This window comes from Castor canadensis, chromosome 15 (assembly GCF_047511655.1).
Source record: "Castor canadensis chromosome 15, mCasCan1.hap1v2, whole genome shotgun sequence".
Taxonomy (NCBI): domain Eukaryota; kingdom Metazoa; phylum Chordata; class Mammalia; order Rodentia; family Castoridae; genus Castor; species Castor canadensis.
In genome coordinates this window covers 16,850,296-16,865,746 of record NC_133400.1, presented here as the reverse complement: position 1 = coordinate 16,865,746, position 15,451 = coordinate 16,850,296, and the positions used below count along the sequence as shown (strand labels likewise).

The 15,451-nt window shown below is 37.2% G+C and overlaps 1 protein-coding gene across 3 annotated transcripts in view; it reads left to right on the top strand.

Moving 5' to 3' along the window:
• The window catches only part of Cyb5b (cytochrome b5 type B), a 54,821-nt gene that overhangs the window by 28,536 nt on the left and 10,834 nt on the right, over positions 1 to 15,451 (top strand). Inside the window, exons 4-5 of one of the 3 annotated variants that reach the window (XM_020175331.2) lie at positions 4,923 to 4,951; positions 8,059 to 11,692. The exons of 1 other annotated variant lie outside the window; for it this stretch is intronic. In XM_020175331.2, coding sequence (XP_020030920.1) covers positions 4,923 to 4,951; positions 8,059 to 8,149 — 120 coding nt within the window. In that variant the 3' untranslated portion in view covers positions 8,150 to 11,692. Of the gene's footprint in view, positions 1 to 4,922; positions 4,952 to 8,058; positions 11,693 to 15,451 lie in introns of those variants that run through there. One more of the 3 variants, XM_074055756.1, reaches the window with a different exon arrangement.

The following is a 15,451-nucleotide window of genomic DNA, read 5'->3' as shown; positions in this document are numbered from 1 at the left end:
TCATTTTACAAATGAGGAAATTGATTTAGCATTGAGCTGCAAGATATTAGACATAATTTCATTTATAAGCAGTTTTATAAAAAGTTTACTCAGGTATTATAAATATTTCCTTTTACCCTGCAAAGCCTTTCTTTAGTGTTTGTATGTATTAAATGCATGTTACTTATTTATTTTATGGGGGAATTAAAATCTGAAGGAACCTTGAATTGTAAGAACTAGTTTTACTTAACTGGTTAATTTCTAATACTTTTAAGCTAAAATCACAGTAGACACATAGCAATTTTATTGTTTGCACATATATTCTAAACTTCTTGGAGAATAAAGAAACATGCATATTAATTACCTGGTAGGACATATGTTAGAAGAACTTTGGGTTTGATCTGCTCTCTTCTAACTAAACTCATGGTACTGCAGTAACTACTTTCCACATGAAAGGTTGAGAGCATTAAAATGTGGACATGAGCATAGCCAGCTATGCCTAAACACCCAAAGGGATGGATTAAAGTCATCTGTTGTAGTACTTTCACTTAAGCATTCATTATAATTCAGCACAGAGCTTTGAAATGGAAATGAGGAATGGGGAACTATGCATAGAGGAAGGGTGGAGGTGACAGAAGGTTATATGTTATTAAAACCTTTTTCTTTTTTTTTTTTCCTTTTTCTTTTATTATTCATATGTGCATACAAGGCTTGGTTCATTTCTCCCCCCTACCCCCACCCCCTCCCTTACCACCCACTCCGCCCCCTCCCTCTCCTCCCCCCTCAATACACAGCAGAAGCTATTTTGCCCTTATTTCTACTTTTGTTGTAGAGAGAGTATAAGCAATAACAGGAAGGGACAAGGGTTTTTGCTGGTTGAGATAAGGATAGCTATACAGGGCATTGACTCACATTGATTTCCTGTGCGTGGGTGTTAATTCTTTTTGATCTAACCTTTTCTCTAGTACCTGTTCCCCTTTTCCTATTGGCCTCAAGTTGCTTTTAAGGTATCTGCTTTAGTTTCTCTGCATTAAGGGCAACAAATGCTAGTTAGTTTTTTAGGTGTCTTACCTATCCTCACCCCTCCCTTGTGTGCTCTCGCTTTTATCATGTGCTCATAGTCCAATGCCCTTGTTGTGTTTGCCCTTGATCTAATGTCCACATATGAGGGAGATCATATGATTTTTGGTCTTTTGGGCCATGCTAACCTCACTCAGAATGATGTTCTCCAATTCCATCCATTTACCAGCGAATGATAACATTTCATTCTTCTTCATAGCTGCATAAAATTCCATTGTGTATAGATACCACATTTTCTTAATCCATTCGTCAGTGGTGGGGCATCTTGGCTGTTTCCGTAACTTGGCTATTGTGAATAGTGCCACAATAAACATGGGTGTGCAGGTACCTCTGGAGTAACCTGTGTCACAGTCTTTTGGGTATATCCCCAAGAGTGGTATTGCTGGATCAAATGGTAGATCGATGTCTAGCTTTTTAAGTAGCCTCCAAATTTTTTTCCAGAGTGGTTGTACTAGTTTACATTCCCACCAACAGTGTAAGAGGGTTCCTTTTTCCCCGCATCCTCACCAACACCTGTTGTTGGTGGTGTTGCTGATGATGGCTATTGTAACAGGGGTGAGGTGGAATCTTAGTGTGGTTTTAATTTGCATTTCCTTTATTGCTAGAGATGGTGAGCATTTTTTCATGTGTTTTCTGGCCATTTGAATTTCTTCTTTTGAGAAAGTTCTGTTTAGTTCACTTGCCCATTTCTTTATTGGTTCATTAGTTTTGGGAGAATTTAGTTTTTTAAGTTCTCTATATATTCTGGTTATCAGTCCTTTGTCTGATGTATAGTTGGCAAATATTTTCTCCCACTCTGTGGGTGTTCTTTTCAGTTTAGAGACCATTTCTTTTGATGAACAGAAGCTTTTTAGCTTTATGAGGTCCCATTTATCTATGCTATCTCTTAGTTGCTGTGCTGCTGGGGTTTCATTGTGAAAGTTCTTACCTATACCTACTAACTCCAGAGTATTTCCTACTCTTTCCTGTATCAGCTTAAGAGTTTGTGGTCTGATATTAAGATCCTTGATCCATTTTGAGTTAATCTTGGTATAGGGTGATATACATGGATCTAGTTTCAGTTTTTTGCAGACTGCTAACCAGTTTTCCCAGCAGTTTTTGTTGAAGAGGCTGCTATTTCTCCATCATATATTTTTAGCTCCTTTGTCAAAGACAAGTTGGTTATAGTTGTGTGGCTTCATATCTGGGTCCTCTATTCTGTTCCACTGGTCTTCATGTCTGTTTTTGTGCCAGTACCATGCTGTTTTTATTGTTATTGCTTTGTAATATAGTTTGGAGTCAGGTATTGTGATACCTCCTGCATTTTCTTTTGACTGAATATTGCCTTGGCTATTCGTGGCCTCTTGTGTAAAACCTTTTTCTTTACAACATTGTAAAACTATTGTATACAAAAACAAATAAACAAAAAAACCCCAAAACTTATGAGGCTTCTTTCCAAGCTTGGCTGAAAGATTTAGTTGTAAGAGTTGTGCCTTAGACATCTCTTTCATAGTTGACTGAAAGTAGAGCCCCTGAAGTTTGGCATTTATGTGGCCATCATGTCCTGAATGGAAAGGATCCTTTTTTCTCTTCTCTTTTCTCCAGTGTGTTAGGCAGGTTGGTCTTTTTTGTCTCCAGGGATGAATTGATCTTAAAACAGGGGCCCTTCAGGGTGCTTAGTTAAAAAAATTGCATATACTTTTATTTCTTATTAGAAATGATTGCTATTTCATCATACTATAGGCTTGGTTCTCTTTCTTTCTTTCTCCTTGCTTATTACATTGTCCAAAGCTCATCTAGTTAGCAGACATCTGGGTTTCAAAGCTTCGAAATGTGCAGAATTCATTTGTTTAACTGTGACTTTTATAGATTGCATATCATAACATGTATATTACTCCATGATGCTCTCATGTAAGCCCTTCAAATTATCACTGGGTTTTTGTTGTTGTTGTTTTATTTTTGTTTTGCAGTGCAGGGGATCAAACTGAGGGCCTTACTATACATGGTAGGCAAGCGCTCTACCATGGAGCTACATTCCCAGCCCTCTTCAGTTGTTTTTTTCTTAATAGTAACTATATTTCTTATTCTTTAAATTTTTGGTTTATAGAACCAAATCTTTTGCATGGATGAAGCGTAAAAACCATGGAGATTTTCTAATGGAATTCAATTACTTCTTAATTTATGGTTCTTTTTATGTTTTCTTTCTTTCTTTTTTTTTTTTTTTTGGCAGCACTGGGGTTTGAACTCAGGGTCTCATGCTTGCTAGGCAGGCACTCTACCATTTGAGCCACTCCACCAGCCTGAATTCAAAGACTTCTTGACTACTATAGTGAATATTTAAAGGGCAACATTATAAATTAATTGGATGCACACAGCCCCATCACTACCACTATCGCCTCCCAAATCTGATAGGAGAGTAACATTTGTTTATTTCTTAAAGATTAACCTGTAGTATGTTTTAATTATCCTAATCCATTGTAGGCTAGCAGAAATATCCCAGTTAATCAAGGTCTCAAGGCAGGGTGGTAGTAGATTAGTATGGTTTATCAGTTTTCTCAGAGTTTTGCTTGCCTGTAAGCTAATTTCTTTCAAGTTTGGGGCATGTGCTCACTTGCATGACAGTGTGTTGGGTATATGGAATTAAAATTCGGTTCATGGGCTGTGCTAAAGTATATCTGGGCCACTGTGTCTGATTCCTGGAAATTTGTGGCGATTTTGCAGAGGTAACATGCTATTTCCTCACCCTGCATACTTCTACATATTGGCAAAGATGATATTTTGGGCAGCAGCAACCTATGCTAATGGGTTATTGTCCTCTGGCAGTAAGTTAGCAAGCCTTTTAAACTATGTTGCTAATTCGTGGAATTAATAACTTCACTTGGTATTTACTTGAGTAAAAATGATTTTTATAACAACTTTATTGAGATATGATTCATACACCATACAGTACAGTTCACCTACTTAAAATGTATGAGTCAGTGGTTTTTAGTATATTCAAAGAACTGTGCAGGTGTAATCATAATTGATTCTAGAACAGTTTCAGCAGTCCAGAAAGAAACCCCATACCCATTAACAGTCATTTTCCACTTGCTTCCTATGCCCTCCTCCCCCCACCTCAGCCCTAGGCAACCACTAATCTACTTTCTGCCTCTATTGATTGCTTGTTCTGCACATTTCATGTAAGTGGGCTTGTATAAAATGTGGTCTTTTGTGTCTGGTTCTTTCACTTAGCATAATGTTTCAAAGGTTCATCCATGTTGTCTCATATGTCAGTACTTCATTCTTTTTATTGCCCAAACTTTTTTTTTTAAGCTTATTTTGGTATTTTTCTTTCCCTTAACTGCTCTTCCCATTTTTATTATTAAATTAACTCTAAAGTCTTTGGTCACAGTTCTTATGATTTCAGAGAGTAAGCCAGTTCATTTCTATAAGCCAGTTCATTTCTATATCCAGCTATCATCTGCATGATCCTAGAGAATATGTCACAGTTGACTTACACCTTACAAGAGAAGGGTGAGATTTTTTAAAAAATGTTTTCAGAAAATAGCTGCTGCCAGTGGCATGCCCAGCTGAACAGGCGTATCATTATCACTAAAAAACTAGTCCATTTCATTGGAGTTGGTATCATTAGCATTTCTTTACATCTGTAATGTTTAGGTCATTGCTAGGCTTTCATTGGTGACACTTCACTAGGAAGTACCACGTTATTAGAAATGAAATTCCCAGTCTACCCATTGCTTGTAGGTCTGTAAACATCAAAGTATATGAAAGATGAAGTTCTGTTGTCAGTTACAGCGTTTATATCGATATTTAAGAAGGCTTACATACTCTGTTTTAATCTTTTTTCTTTTTGTTTATTATTTTTGGGTGTATGACTTCATCAGGATCCTTTGAAAAGCAGTTCATGCAAAAGGTTAGTATCCCCTTAATAGACTTCTTGTACTCTACATAATGCTGTAAATATACATGGATAACATAACTTAGGAGTACAGTTGACAGTTAATTCTTTTTTTTTTTTACCAAAATCATCACAAATTTAGTAGTATTTAGATATTAGTAAAATTAATTTATAGTTTCAACCCTTTTGAATAATCCAAAGGTTCATGTATTGAGTTACTTTTAAATCTCATTGTGACATAAATTGGAATCACACTCAAGAAAAAGCCAGTGTACCTAAACACTTAACTGTCATTGTGCCCCAAGTATCTGCAGTTCAGCCCAGTTACATGACTTTCATTTAAAACTGAATCTCCATACAATCACTCTGTAGGTAGGTTGTTATTACATTTTACTGGAGAAAAATTATTAGTCATATTTAATAATTTTGGTTTTTTTCAAAGGTTTTCTTGCAATATGTCCCTTGCAGTAATGTTAGTAATACAGTATTACTAGCTTCAAAAAGTATAAATATCCGCCCCCTAAGTGTTTCTATTTGAGATGACTGTGAAATCTTGGCTTGTAAAAAATCTTCATAGATATTATGGCTAACTATCTGTTCTGTCTTTTGGAGATTTCAAAGCATTTCCAACAAAGAGAAAATACCATTTTTTTTAACCCATAAAAGTATTGAGTCTTATTTGAAGTAAAAGGCAGTATAAAAAAGTACAAATTAGCTGGGGGAGCATGGCTCAAGTGGTAGAATGCCTGCCTACCAAGCTCAAGTCCTTGAGTTCAAACATCAGTACCACCATAAAAAGAAAAAATGCAAATTAGCCAGGTGTGATGGTGCATGTCTGTAATCCCAGAACTCAGGAGGCTGAGGCAGGAAGATTGAAGGTTTGAAGCCAACTTGGGCTACAGCAAAACCTTGTCTCAAAAAAATTTTTTAAGTACAAATTATTAGAAAATTCAGTTTCCTGAATACTAAGAACTCAATCAAATGCTGAGTCACAGACTTGCAATAGATTTTTGATACATATAAGACTGATTGCAGCCAGACATCGGTGGCTTACACCTGTAATCCTAGTTATTCAGGAGGCAGAGATCAGGAGAATTGCAGTTTGAAACCAGCCTGGGCAAATAGTTTGCAATACCCTATCTCGAAAATACCCATCACACACATACAAAAGGAGGGGCTGGCAGAGTGGCTCAAGGTGAAGGCCCTGAGTTCAAGCCCCAGTACTGCAAAAAAACCAAACCAAAACAAACAGAAAAACCCCAACTGATTACAAACTATCATGCAGAATACATTAGGATTGCTGCAAATCAATTTTTAAAAAATAACTCAGTACAATGTGAGAAAAAGACAAGCTTAAGCACTTCACAGAAGAGGAAACATAAATGTAAGCATGTGGAAAAGGGCTTACTGTCATTCATCAGCAGAAATACTAATTAAAATTGACACCTACTAGATTTGAAAATATTTTAAATTCTGAAAATCAGAAGGCTTGGTTATGAAGTGTATTACCAAGACTCATATGCACTCCTAGGTACATTCACTTTGTAAAGCATTTTGGTATTATCTAGTAAAGTTGACAATATGAGTAACTTTTGACACAACAATTCCACTTTTAAGGATATACTTAATGGAAATGTGTGCACAAGCTGGGTGAGGTGGTGCATGCCAGAGTCCCAGCAATTTGGAAGTCTGAAGTAGGAGGATCACTTGGGTACATGAGTTTAAGTTTAAGACCAGCCTGGTCAACATAGTAAGGACATTTCTCTCTCTCTCTCTCTCTCTCTTTCTCTTGGTCTCTGTCTCATACATATACAAAATAATAATAATAACAAAAAGTAAGTGTGTACAAATATACCAGGAAATACATATAAGAATGTTCATAGCAAGTTGGGCATGGTAGTTATTGGAAGTTGTAAGTAGGAGGATCATAGTCCATGGCTGGCCCTGGGGAAAATCACAAGACCATATATATATATATATACATGTATATATATATATATATGTATATATATATATACATGTATATATATATATATATATACATGTATATATATATATATATACATGTATATATATATACACACACACACACATATAGTAATGTTCATAACAACATTGTTTAAGACATTCAAACACTAGAAGTAATGCAACTATCTATTCATTAATAAAATGAATAAATTTTAGTGTATTTATTTAGCAGAATACTACAAAGCAGTAAAAGTAAATGAATCACAACTGTGTGCAGTAACTACATGCAATAACCTGGATGAATCTCTTAAGAAGAAAATTCTGTCCTCTGTGGGAAGTTATTGTTGAACCTAAATCTCCTTTAGTGCAATATAAATAAATGTGCTTTCTCCATATCTCTGCTCAGTGGCAGTTAAATAATAGGAAAGATTATATGAAGTTTGGTGGTCAACCATTCTGTCTTTTGTGCTGAAGAAATTTCCTTCTGTGTTTTCTCAAGGATCCTACCTCTGGACTTGAGTCTTTTATGGTTACACTTAAAGAAGTCTGAATCCATTTCTGTTGTGGGGAGATTACTTGAAAGTTCTAGTGTACCATCTTGCTGTTACATATGCCATCTTGATTGTTTTGTTTTGTTTTGTTTTTTTAAAACAAAGCTGTGTGGCCTACATTCTCAACTTGTTCAGAGTAGCTTTCTGCCATTCTTCGGTGTACAAAGTCCTAGGCAAGTTTAGGCAAAGAGAATCATTTTTGTTATGAACCTCAGTTAGTTTTATTGGCTTGGAAACTTTTTAATACCAAGACTGGGTATGTCTTAAGTAGAGGGGCAGCTAGGTTATTTGGATCATAAAAGAATTACACCTTAAAACTAGCAGTGCTGATGACCTCTATTAAAGAAGAATTATTTTAAGGAGAATGATTGCTGTTCTGAAATACTTAAGGAATGTCACCTGTAATACTTAAGCCAATGCCTTATGCTTAACTTTCTTCAGAACTGTTGATATGTTCTTTGTGTGTATGTCTGTGTGATAAAAGCAGTTAAGTTTCCCAAGGTAGATCTTGTGCACATAAATATTAAGATGTAAATGCTGGAAGACAGTGAACATTTAGTATAAAGTATTCATGACTTCGTTGCTTTTTCCCCCTACTTCTAGTTGCTGGGCATATTGGATTGTCCCCATCGTAGGCGCTGTTCTCATAGGTTTCCTGTATCGTTACTACATGGCGGAAAGCAGATCCTCCTGAGGAGACCTTGTTGAAGTCTGGGCACACATCTTTTTGGGAGTGAAAAGTAGAGACTTGCTTTGGGGGCTACAGCAGTGCCCCCTCCTCGAATCCTGCCAACTGTCTTCTTCCCCCTTGGAGCCAAGATGATTGATCAGATATCCACCTCTAATCTGGGATCAGTGTTCTTCATCTCCCAGAGCCTTACTCCCAAAACACCTGCTCACCATTCTTCGTCCTTTCCAGGATTTCTTCTCTTCACTGGTTTCCACAAGTTTATGATAATGATTGTGGTTCTTATGTTGTAGTGACATTGCTCTTTGGTTAGAAAAAATGCCTAATTTCCAATACTTTGAATGCACATTAGACATTCTTAACAGGGCAGCACTCTGATTTTGAAACTTTTTCTTTTAAGTAAATTTTTTTAAATTCTGGCTTAATTCTATTACTTGTCCTAAGTTCATGAAGTTAAGGTGCATTCTAATTACTTAATACACAGTTGCCAAATGGTCTTGTTCTTTCTTTATGTTTATGTTTGTTAAAACTAAGAGGAAGTATGTGGTTATCTCCTCCCTTCCAGGCTAGTGGCACTGGTAGCTCTTTGCACCCCTGAGTCCAGCCATGTTTCTTCCCAAAGGAGCTGGACAAACCTCTGCTTCCCTTTGATTTTTTTGTGGGTGGAAGAGCCAATGGAGGGAGGAATGAATTGGCATGGCAGAACCCTGGCACATTCAAAATAGTCTTTCTTTTGAAAAATACTGAAAATACTACTTTAAGACAGGAGTTTAGGAAAACCACCAAAGCTTTCTCTTTGGCTTGATACCTGTTTTCCTGAACTATCTTTAATTGATAAAATATAAATGTATAATTATGTCTATAGAGCTTTACCAGGGATTCTTACTATTTTTTTGTCTATTGATAGCAAATTTTTGATTCCCCATTTTACAAAATAAAGAGTTCAGTTTGAGCTTCTGTTTGCCACAGTAAACCAACTTTCATATAAAATGTCATTTGAAAGGGGGAGTTCATAACATGCTACTATTTTCCATTTCATTTGTATTTTACCTCCATGGTTTGAACTTGTGGTTTTGTTTTGCTTTTCCATTGATAATAAAAACAAAACTGGTGGGTTTTTTTTTCCCTTGGATCTGTATGCTTTTTTTTCTTGGAATGTAAAGAAGGTTATTATTTAGAATTATGTTACTGTTTCTTCTTGGTAATGGCATTTCTCTGGCATATTTGATTATTTCTTTTTCCCACCTGAACAGGTAGTATACCAGCTGTTTTCTACAGTACTGTTATTTTTCTCCCCAGGCTTTAAGGATTACCAGTTAGCTTCTGGGCCATTGTCATTTCCAATCCAACAGAAAACAACTGGGTTCAAGAAGGACCATAATTCCTTGCAGTGTCTCCCCCTCCCTTCCATCCCTGGACAGGACAGGAAACTGCCCAGCAAACCAAGAGGCTGCCCATGCAAACTATTTAAGAAAAAGTTCAACCCAGGTCTTGTAGCCTGTGATTTAATAGTTGAACAAATTCAGAATTCATCAAAATAGTATCAGTATGTTTGTTGCATATAATTTGGAGTAATTTCTGTTCTCCTTTTTTTTGGTTGGTGATACTAGGGTTTGAACTCATGGCAGGCGCTCTATTGCTTGAGCCATGCCCCCAACCCTTGGAGTAATTTCTGAATGAATTTTATATATCAGAGATTAGGATTTAGTCAAACTTTTATCTTTAGAAAATGTTTATAATATAAGATAGATTGAAAAACATTTGTTATGTAACAAGTGGCATGACTTAATTTGCCTCCATTTTAAGGCAAGGAAGGGTTGCCTTGAATAAGGATTGGAATGTAATTGCTGTCACAATTAAATTGCATGGTTGCATGGAGTACATTGGGGTAGAGGTAAAGAACAAAGGCGCATTGAAGAGCTGGAAAGGGAACATTCATGCTAAAACTAAGCCAGAAGATAACTTGGTTCAATTGTAAAAGTGTGTTGGCAGAGTCTCTACCATTGAATGAAAAACATCTGACTTAGGAGAAATGTTAAAGAACTATATTTTTAAGTAAAGTTGGTGTTTTTGATATTTCTGGGGTAAACACCAATGCAAAAAGTATGTTTTTCTATTTCTAATTGGTTTTCTTTTCCTATTTATATCTGGGTTTGGTTTTTACTGAGAGCCAGAGACAAAGATTTTCAGACTGTGTCTGCTGTCCATGAAATCCATCCAATATCCGGGGCTTCTTTTGAACTATTGCTGATGTGATGTTACTTTGTATTAAGGAAAGCACTTTCTGGATCCATTTACTATAATCCTGCTGCCTACATAAGCAGCCAGGTGAAAGGTAGATAGATCTTCAGAGAGAGTTTGCAGGCGTTTTTCTAAACAATAAAGTAATACAGCCCAAAAGCCAAATCCATCAAAAAGGACTTTTGTTTAAGAAGTAGCTAGAATTCTTAAAGCAGTCTTGACATTAGTAAGTCGTGAAATCCCCTCTGGAGACCCACAGTGGAGCTAGTCCCTGTTGGCTGACCGTGCTCCCTGGTCTCCGGGGTATTTGTTTGTTGTTTATTCCTGCAGCACACCATACTATACACCTCATGCTAGTGAATACAAAAGGGAAGTCTGTGCCCCCAAAATAGAGGCTCTTAGAGCCAGTTCTCCAAAACTTCCCAGTCCCTGACTTTTAGGAATTAATTTTTCATGTCCAGGTGACTTACTAATTTGTGAAAATGAGAAAGCAATGGGGACAAAGTGTATATGGTGTTTAGGTCTCTGTGACTGCTTAAGCAGAGACAGAAATCCATCAGAACCTATCATTTGAACCTGTTAGGATTTTTTTTGTCCTAAATGCTTATGTTATAAAATAAGAACACTGTTGGGTTTAGGCTCATAGTTCTGATATGGAACGATGAAAAATGCTTTTAATTGCCAGATGTATTATTACTTATGGCATCTCATACTTAAAATCTCAAGCAGTATCTATCTGGTTAAATTCCATTTTAGGAGACTGAAATGCAAAACATTAATGTTCTTTTCCTCGTACCCTAGGAGAAGTGGAGTCAGACATGTCTTGTCTCAACAAGAAATCAATTTTTTAAACCATCCTGTTCTGTTGCCAAGTATCACAAAAGTAATGGGAAGTTTAGTCACATTTGGCTGCTGTGCCCTGAAAAAGCCAGCTTTGGAATTTGTGGGGGTGTTTTTAGAACCTAGAAGGGAGGTTCCAAAGAGGCAGATTTGTCGAATCACCTATCCTAGATCCAGCATCTTACTCATGAGTTTTAGGAGCTGCTCCTTGCCCACACCTGTCTCCTACATTTGCTATTCGGGCAAAACATTATTTCGGTTATTTAACATTCTTTTTACTTCACCTTGGACTGTGAATAAGTAATATTAACATTCCTTTTGTGTATTCAGTAATGGAGTTTGTTTACCTATTTTATTTCAGCATATTTTGAACAAAGATCTTTGTCTCTTTCTGCTGGAATGTGCACACAGTGAATGTTTGTTAGAACTACACACAATAAAGATAGTGTTTTTCTTTTCTTGTCCTGACTACAGTTTTTTGTTTTGTTTTTGATTTTTTTTTTTAAAGTAGAAGTGTTGGCACTCTAGTCCTCAGGTGTTCTGCATGAAAATAATTTGGGAAGCATGAAATTCACCTGTGTCGTGCTAGTGCTCTGCTTAGCATACCTTGATGGGTAGTTCTGTGGTTCAGGATTTGTGTCACTGCTCTTTGCTGGAAGTGAATTTCTCATTTGGTAATTGTGAGATGCAATAATCAAGGGTTTTGCCACACCAATGGATGTGAGGTGGGAACTAGGTAAGTTTTGGGGTTCTGTTTCTTCTAAAATTATCTGATAAAGAGAAGTCAATATGAGGTAATAATGTTTTATTATCTGCAATGCCAGGCTTCAAAAGATTGTTTTTCTTGGAAATAGCTTAACTGGTGGGGAAAATTAAACATGGAGGTTGAAGTTCTAGTGGCTGTATTAATTAAATGGGAAATAAGACATTTTTATAATTACTCTTGAAACATACTGATAGCCCTCTAACATTACTAACATTATATCAGATTACTAATGAGAAATGGTTCATTAGGGCTTGGCTGTTTCACTACCACAGGAATTGAGGATTAATAACAGGAAAGGAAAGCCCCATTCTTATTGCCAGCATTTGAATCTAGTGGTTAATCTTTGATGCTAATAAGAATTCATTATCACAGCACTGTTCCTGAGGCTGAGTATTTGGTAGGTTCCTGACAAATTGTAGTTGATTCATGATAACCCAAGGTGGAAGACTGCAGTTCCTATATGAAAATTTGTTAAAACTCTGGTAATTGGTTGCATAAATCTAACACTAGTTAGCTAAATAGCCATCTACATTGTATTTCAGAACTCACTCAGCAGTATTTAGCAGCATTTTATAAACAATTCTTTTATGAAGCATTTAAAGCGACTACATGAGAATGTGTTTGTTACAGTATCTGTCATTTATATGACAACTACTGGGTGCCACAGAGTGCCTTTGGTAGTTTACAAACATTTCTAATCCTTACTCTTACCTTATCCTCACCAGGCAGTTGGGGTATCCAAACTTTACTAGTGCCTCAGAGAGACATTTGATTTGCCTAAGGCCACAGAGCTGCTAAGAGTGTGGGAGTGGGGGGGAGGGGGAGGGGAGGGTTTGAATTTGGCTCTGTAGAGGTAATTGGTTTGAAATAACCCCCAGTTCTCTTGCAAAACTGCTTGTTTGTTTATTTTGGTACTAGGGATCAAACTTTGGCAAGTGCTCTACCACTGAGCTACAACCCCTTCCATATAAAACTTTTTTTTGGAGATAGTTTCACTGTAGTCCAGGCTGGCCTGGAACTTATCCTCTCACCTCAGCCTCCTGAGTACTGGGATTACAAATGTGTATCACCATGTCTGACTCAAAACAGTTTCTTGAAGCCAGTTAAGTAGGCATCTAGATTCAAATTATGTTACTAGAAGCAACTTTTGGGGAGGAGGGGCAGTACTGGGATTTGAACTCAAAGCCTTGCACTTGCTAGGCACGTGCTCCACCACTTGAGCCACACCCTAAATACTTAGAAGCAACTTTTTTTTTTCCCAACTGTTGTAACAATTTTTTGGTGGTGTTGTACTGGGGTATATTGTGACATTTACAAAAGTTCTTACAGGATAGCAGTTGAATTCACCTCCTCCATCATTCTTTATTTCCCCTTCCCCCATTCCTAGAATAGTTTCAACAGGTCTCATTTTTCCATTTTCATACATGAGTACCATATTCATCCTCCTTTCCATCTTTATATCCTTTCCCCCTCCCACTGGTAGAAGCTACTCTTACAAGAGATAGCCTATTAAGGGTTAGCGAATGAAGGGCTAGTAATAGAATCCTTGTACAGTACAATAGAGGGTCCTTTCACCCATCTAAAATCTTGAATAAGATTTAACCAAGAACTATGCAGAACAATAGAATAGTGTTTATAAGACAAGTGAAGCCAGCATGATGGTTCATACCTACAATCCTAGCACTCAAAAGAGACTGAGGTAGAAGGATCTCAAGTGCCAAAACAAACCCAAAAATGAATCTTCTCACAAACTTGCCTGCTTTGATTTATTATCTAAGAAAGCTAACTGGGATTTTATAAATAGAGATGGAATTGGGAGAGACTAATCCTTGAACAACACAGAAAAGTTAAGCATCCTAGACTTCCAGTCCTGCCCCCCTTTTTGCTTTTTTTTTTCTTTAAATTTTCCCCCTAGTTCTCATCCTAACTTATCTTGCCCTCCTTATTTTGCCTATGTTTTTAGTCAGTAAAGACAAGACAGCATTTCAGCTGTGCTCTTCTTTATTTTTAAATATTGTGGTACAAGAAATTTATCCAACAGCCTGTCCTAGAAAACATTTGGAAGAAATAAAGTTAATTTGTTTATAAACTGAACTATGTGAGTTCCATTAGAACATCTCTACACCCCCATTGAAGACTACATTCTACCTCTGGACTTTTCAAGTGAGCCAATAAATTTTTTTGTCTTAAATTAGTTCAAGTTGGGTCCTGGAAATCCACAAATTCTGACTGGTATGATCTCTACACAATTTAACTGACCTTAAATGTCTTGCCTGGGGAAGGGTTCCCCTTTTCCAAGTGTTCCAACACCCCCACAGGTCAGAGCATCCATGCAAAAGTCTTAGTAGCTTTGAAAGAAGAAATATCCCTCACTTATCTGCAGGTATTTATTGTCTTAGAGTAAAATGCAGAAGCCTTTTTTGTTTTATTTTTTTATGTACTGGGGTTTGAACTCAGGGCCTTTTGCTTGTTGGCAGATGATCTACCACTTGAGCCATGCCCCCAGCTGGCAGGAACATTTTTAAGCTAACAGGTAGAAGAGGAATGACTTGTTACCAATCATTAATGAATGAGTCTCTGATGGAGCATGTGGGTGGACAGTGCAGGTGGCCCTCATGGAGGATCTAGGACTTAGAACCAGAAGCCCAACAGGTAGCAATGTGATTACATTAGTTTCCAATCTAAACTCCTAATGAAAATTGATTCCTGCCAATGAGAATGTGATTAGCCAGATAGTATGAGTGTTACTTCCGGTCTTATCAAGAAATGGGGACCCATTCCTTGGGCATGAGTAGGAGGGGATTGTAGGGAAACCAGTTACCAAGGCAGATGCTGTCATTGCATACTATGTGTATGTGTACACATATTTAAGTCTCTTCATAAACTAAAAAGTATATGGGTCCCTGGGCCTCAGTGCCCACACTGTCCTGTGCCAGAGGGAGGGCTAAGTGGATTCTGTATGGATTACTGTGAAATTACCTTGTAACGTTTAAAAATATCAATATTTTGCTCTGCCACAGATCAGTTAAGACAATCTCTGTTTCAGGGGAATCTGATGCATAGTGAGGGTTGAGAACCACACTATTCTAAAATCCTCCACAGATCGAAAACAGGTCCCATACAATAAGCCTGGTGTTGTGACATTCCCTATGATCCCAGCTATGTGGAAGATGTAAGTAGGAGGATTGTAGTCCACGGCCCAACCATTGCTCAAGTAGTAAAACGCCAGCCTAGCAAGCAAGTGTGAGGCCCTGAGTACCACCAAAACCCTCACAGTGTACAGGTAAGGAAATGTCATGGAGCTACATGTAAATAGTCCTAATGTAAAGGCTTAACCCAAGTTAGCGATGAAGAGCATGACCAAAGAAGAAGCCCATCTGAGATCACAGTGTAAGAAAGCTCAGCAAGTCCTTATTTAAAATAGAAGATTCAAGAAATAGCAGTACAAACATGTTCTTTAC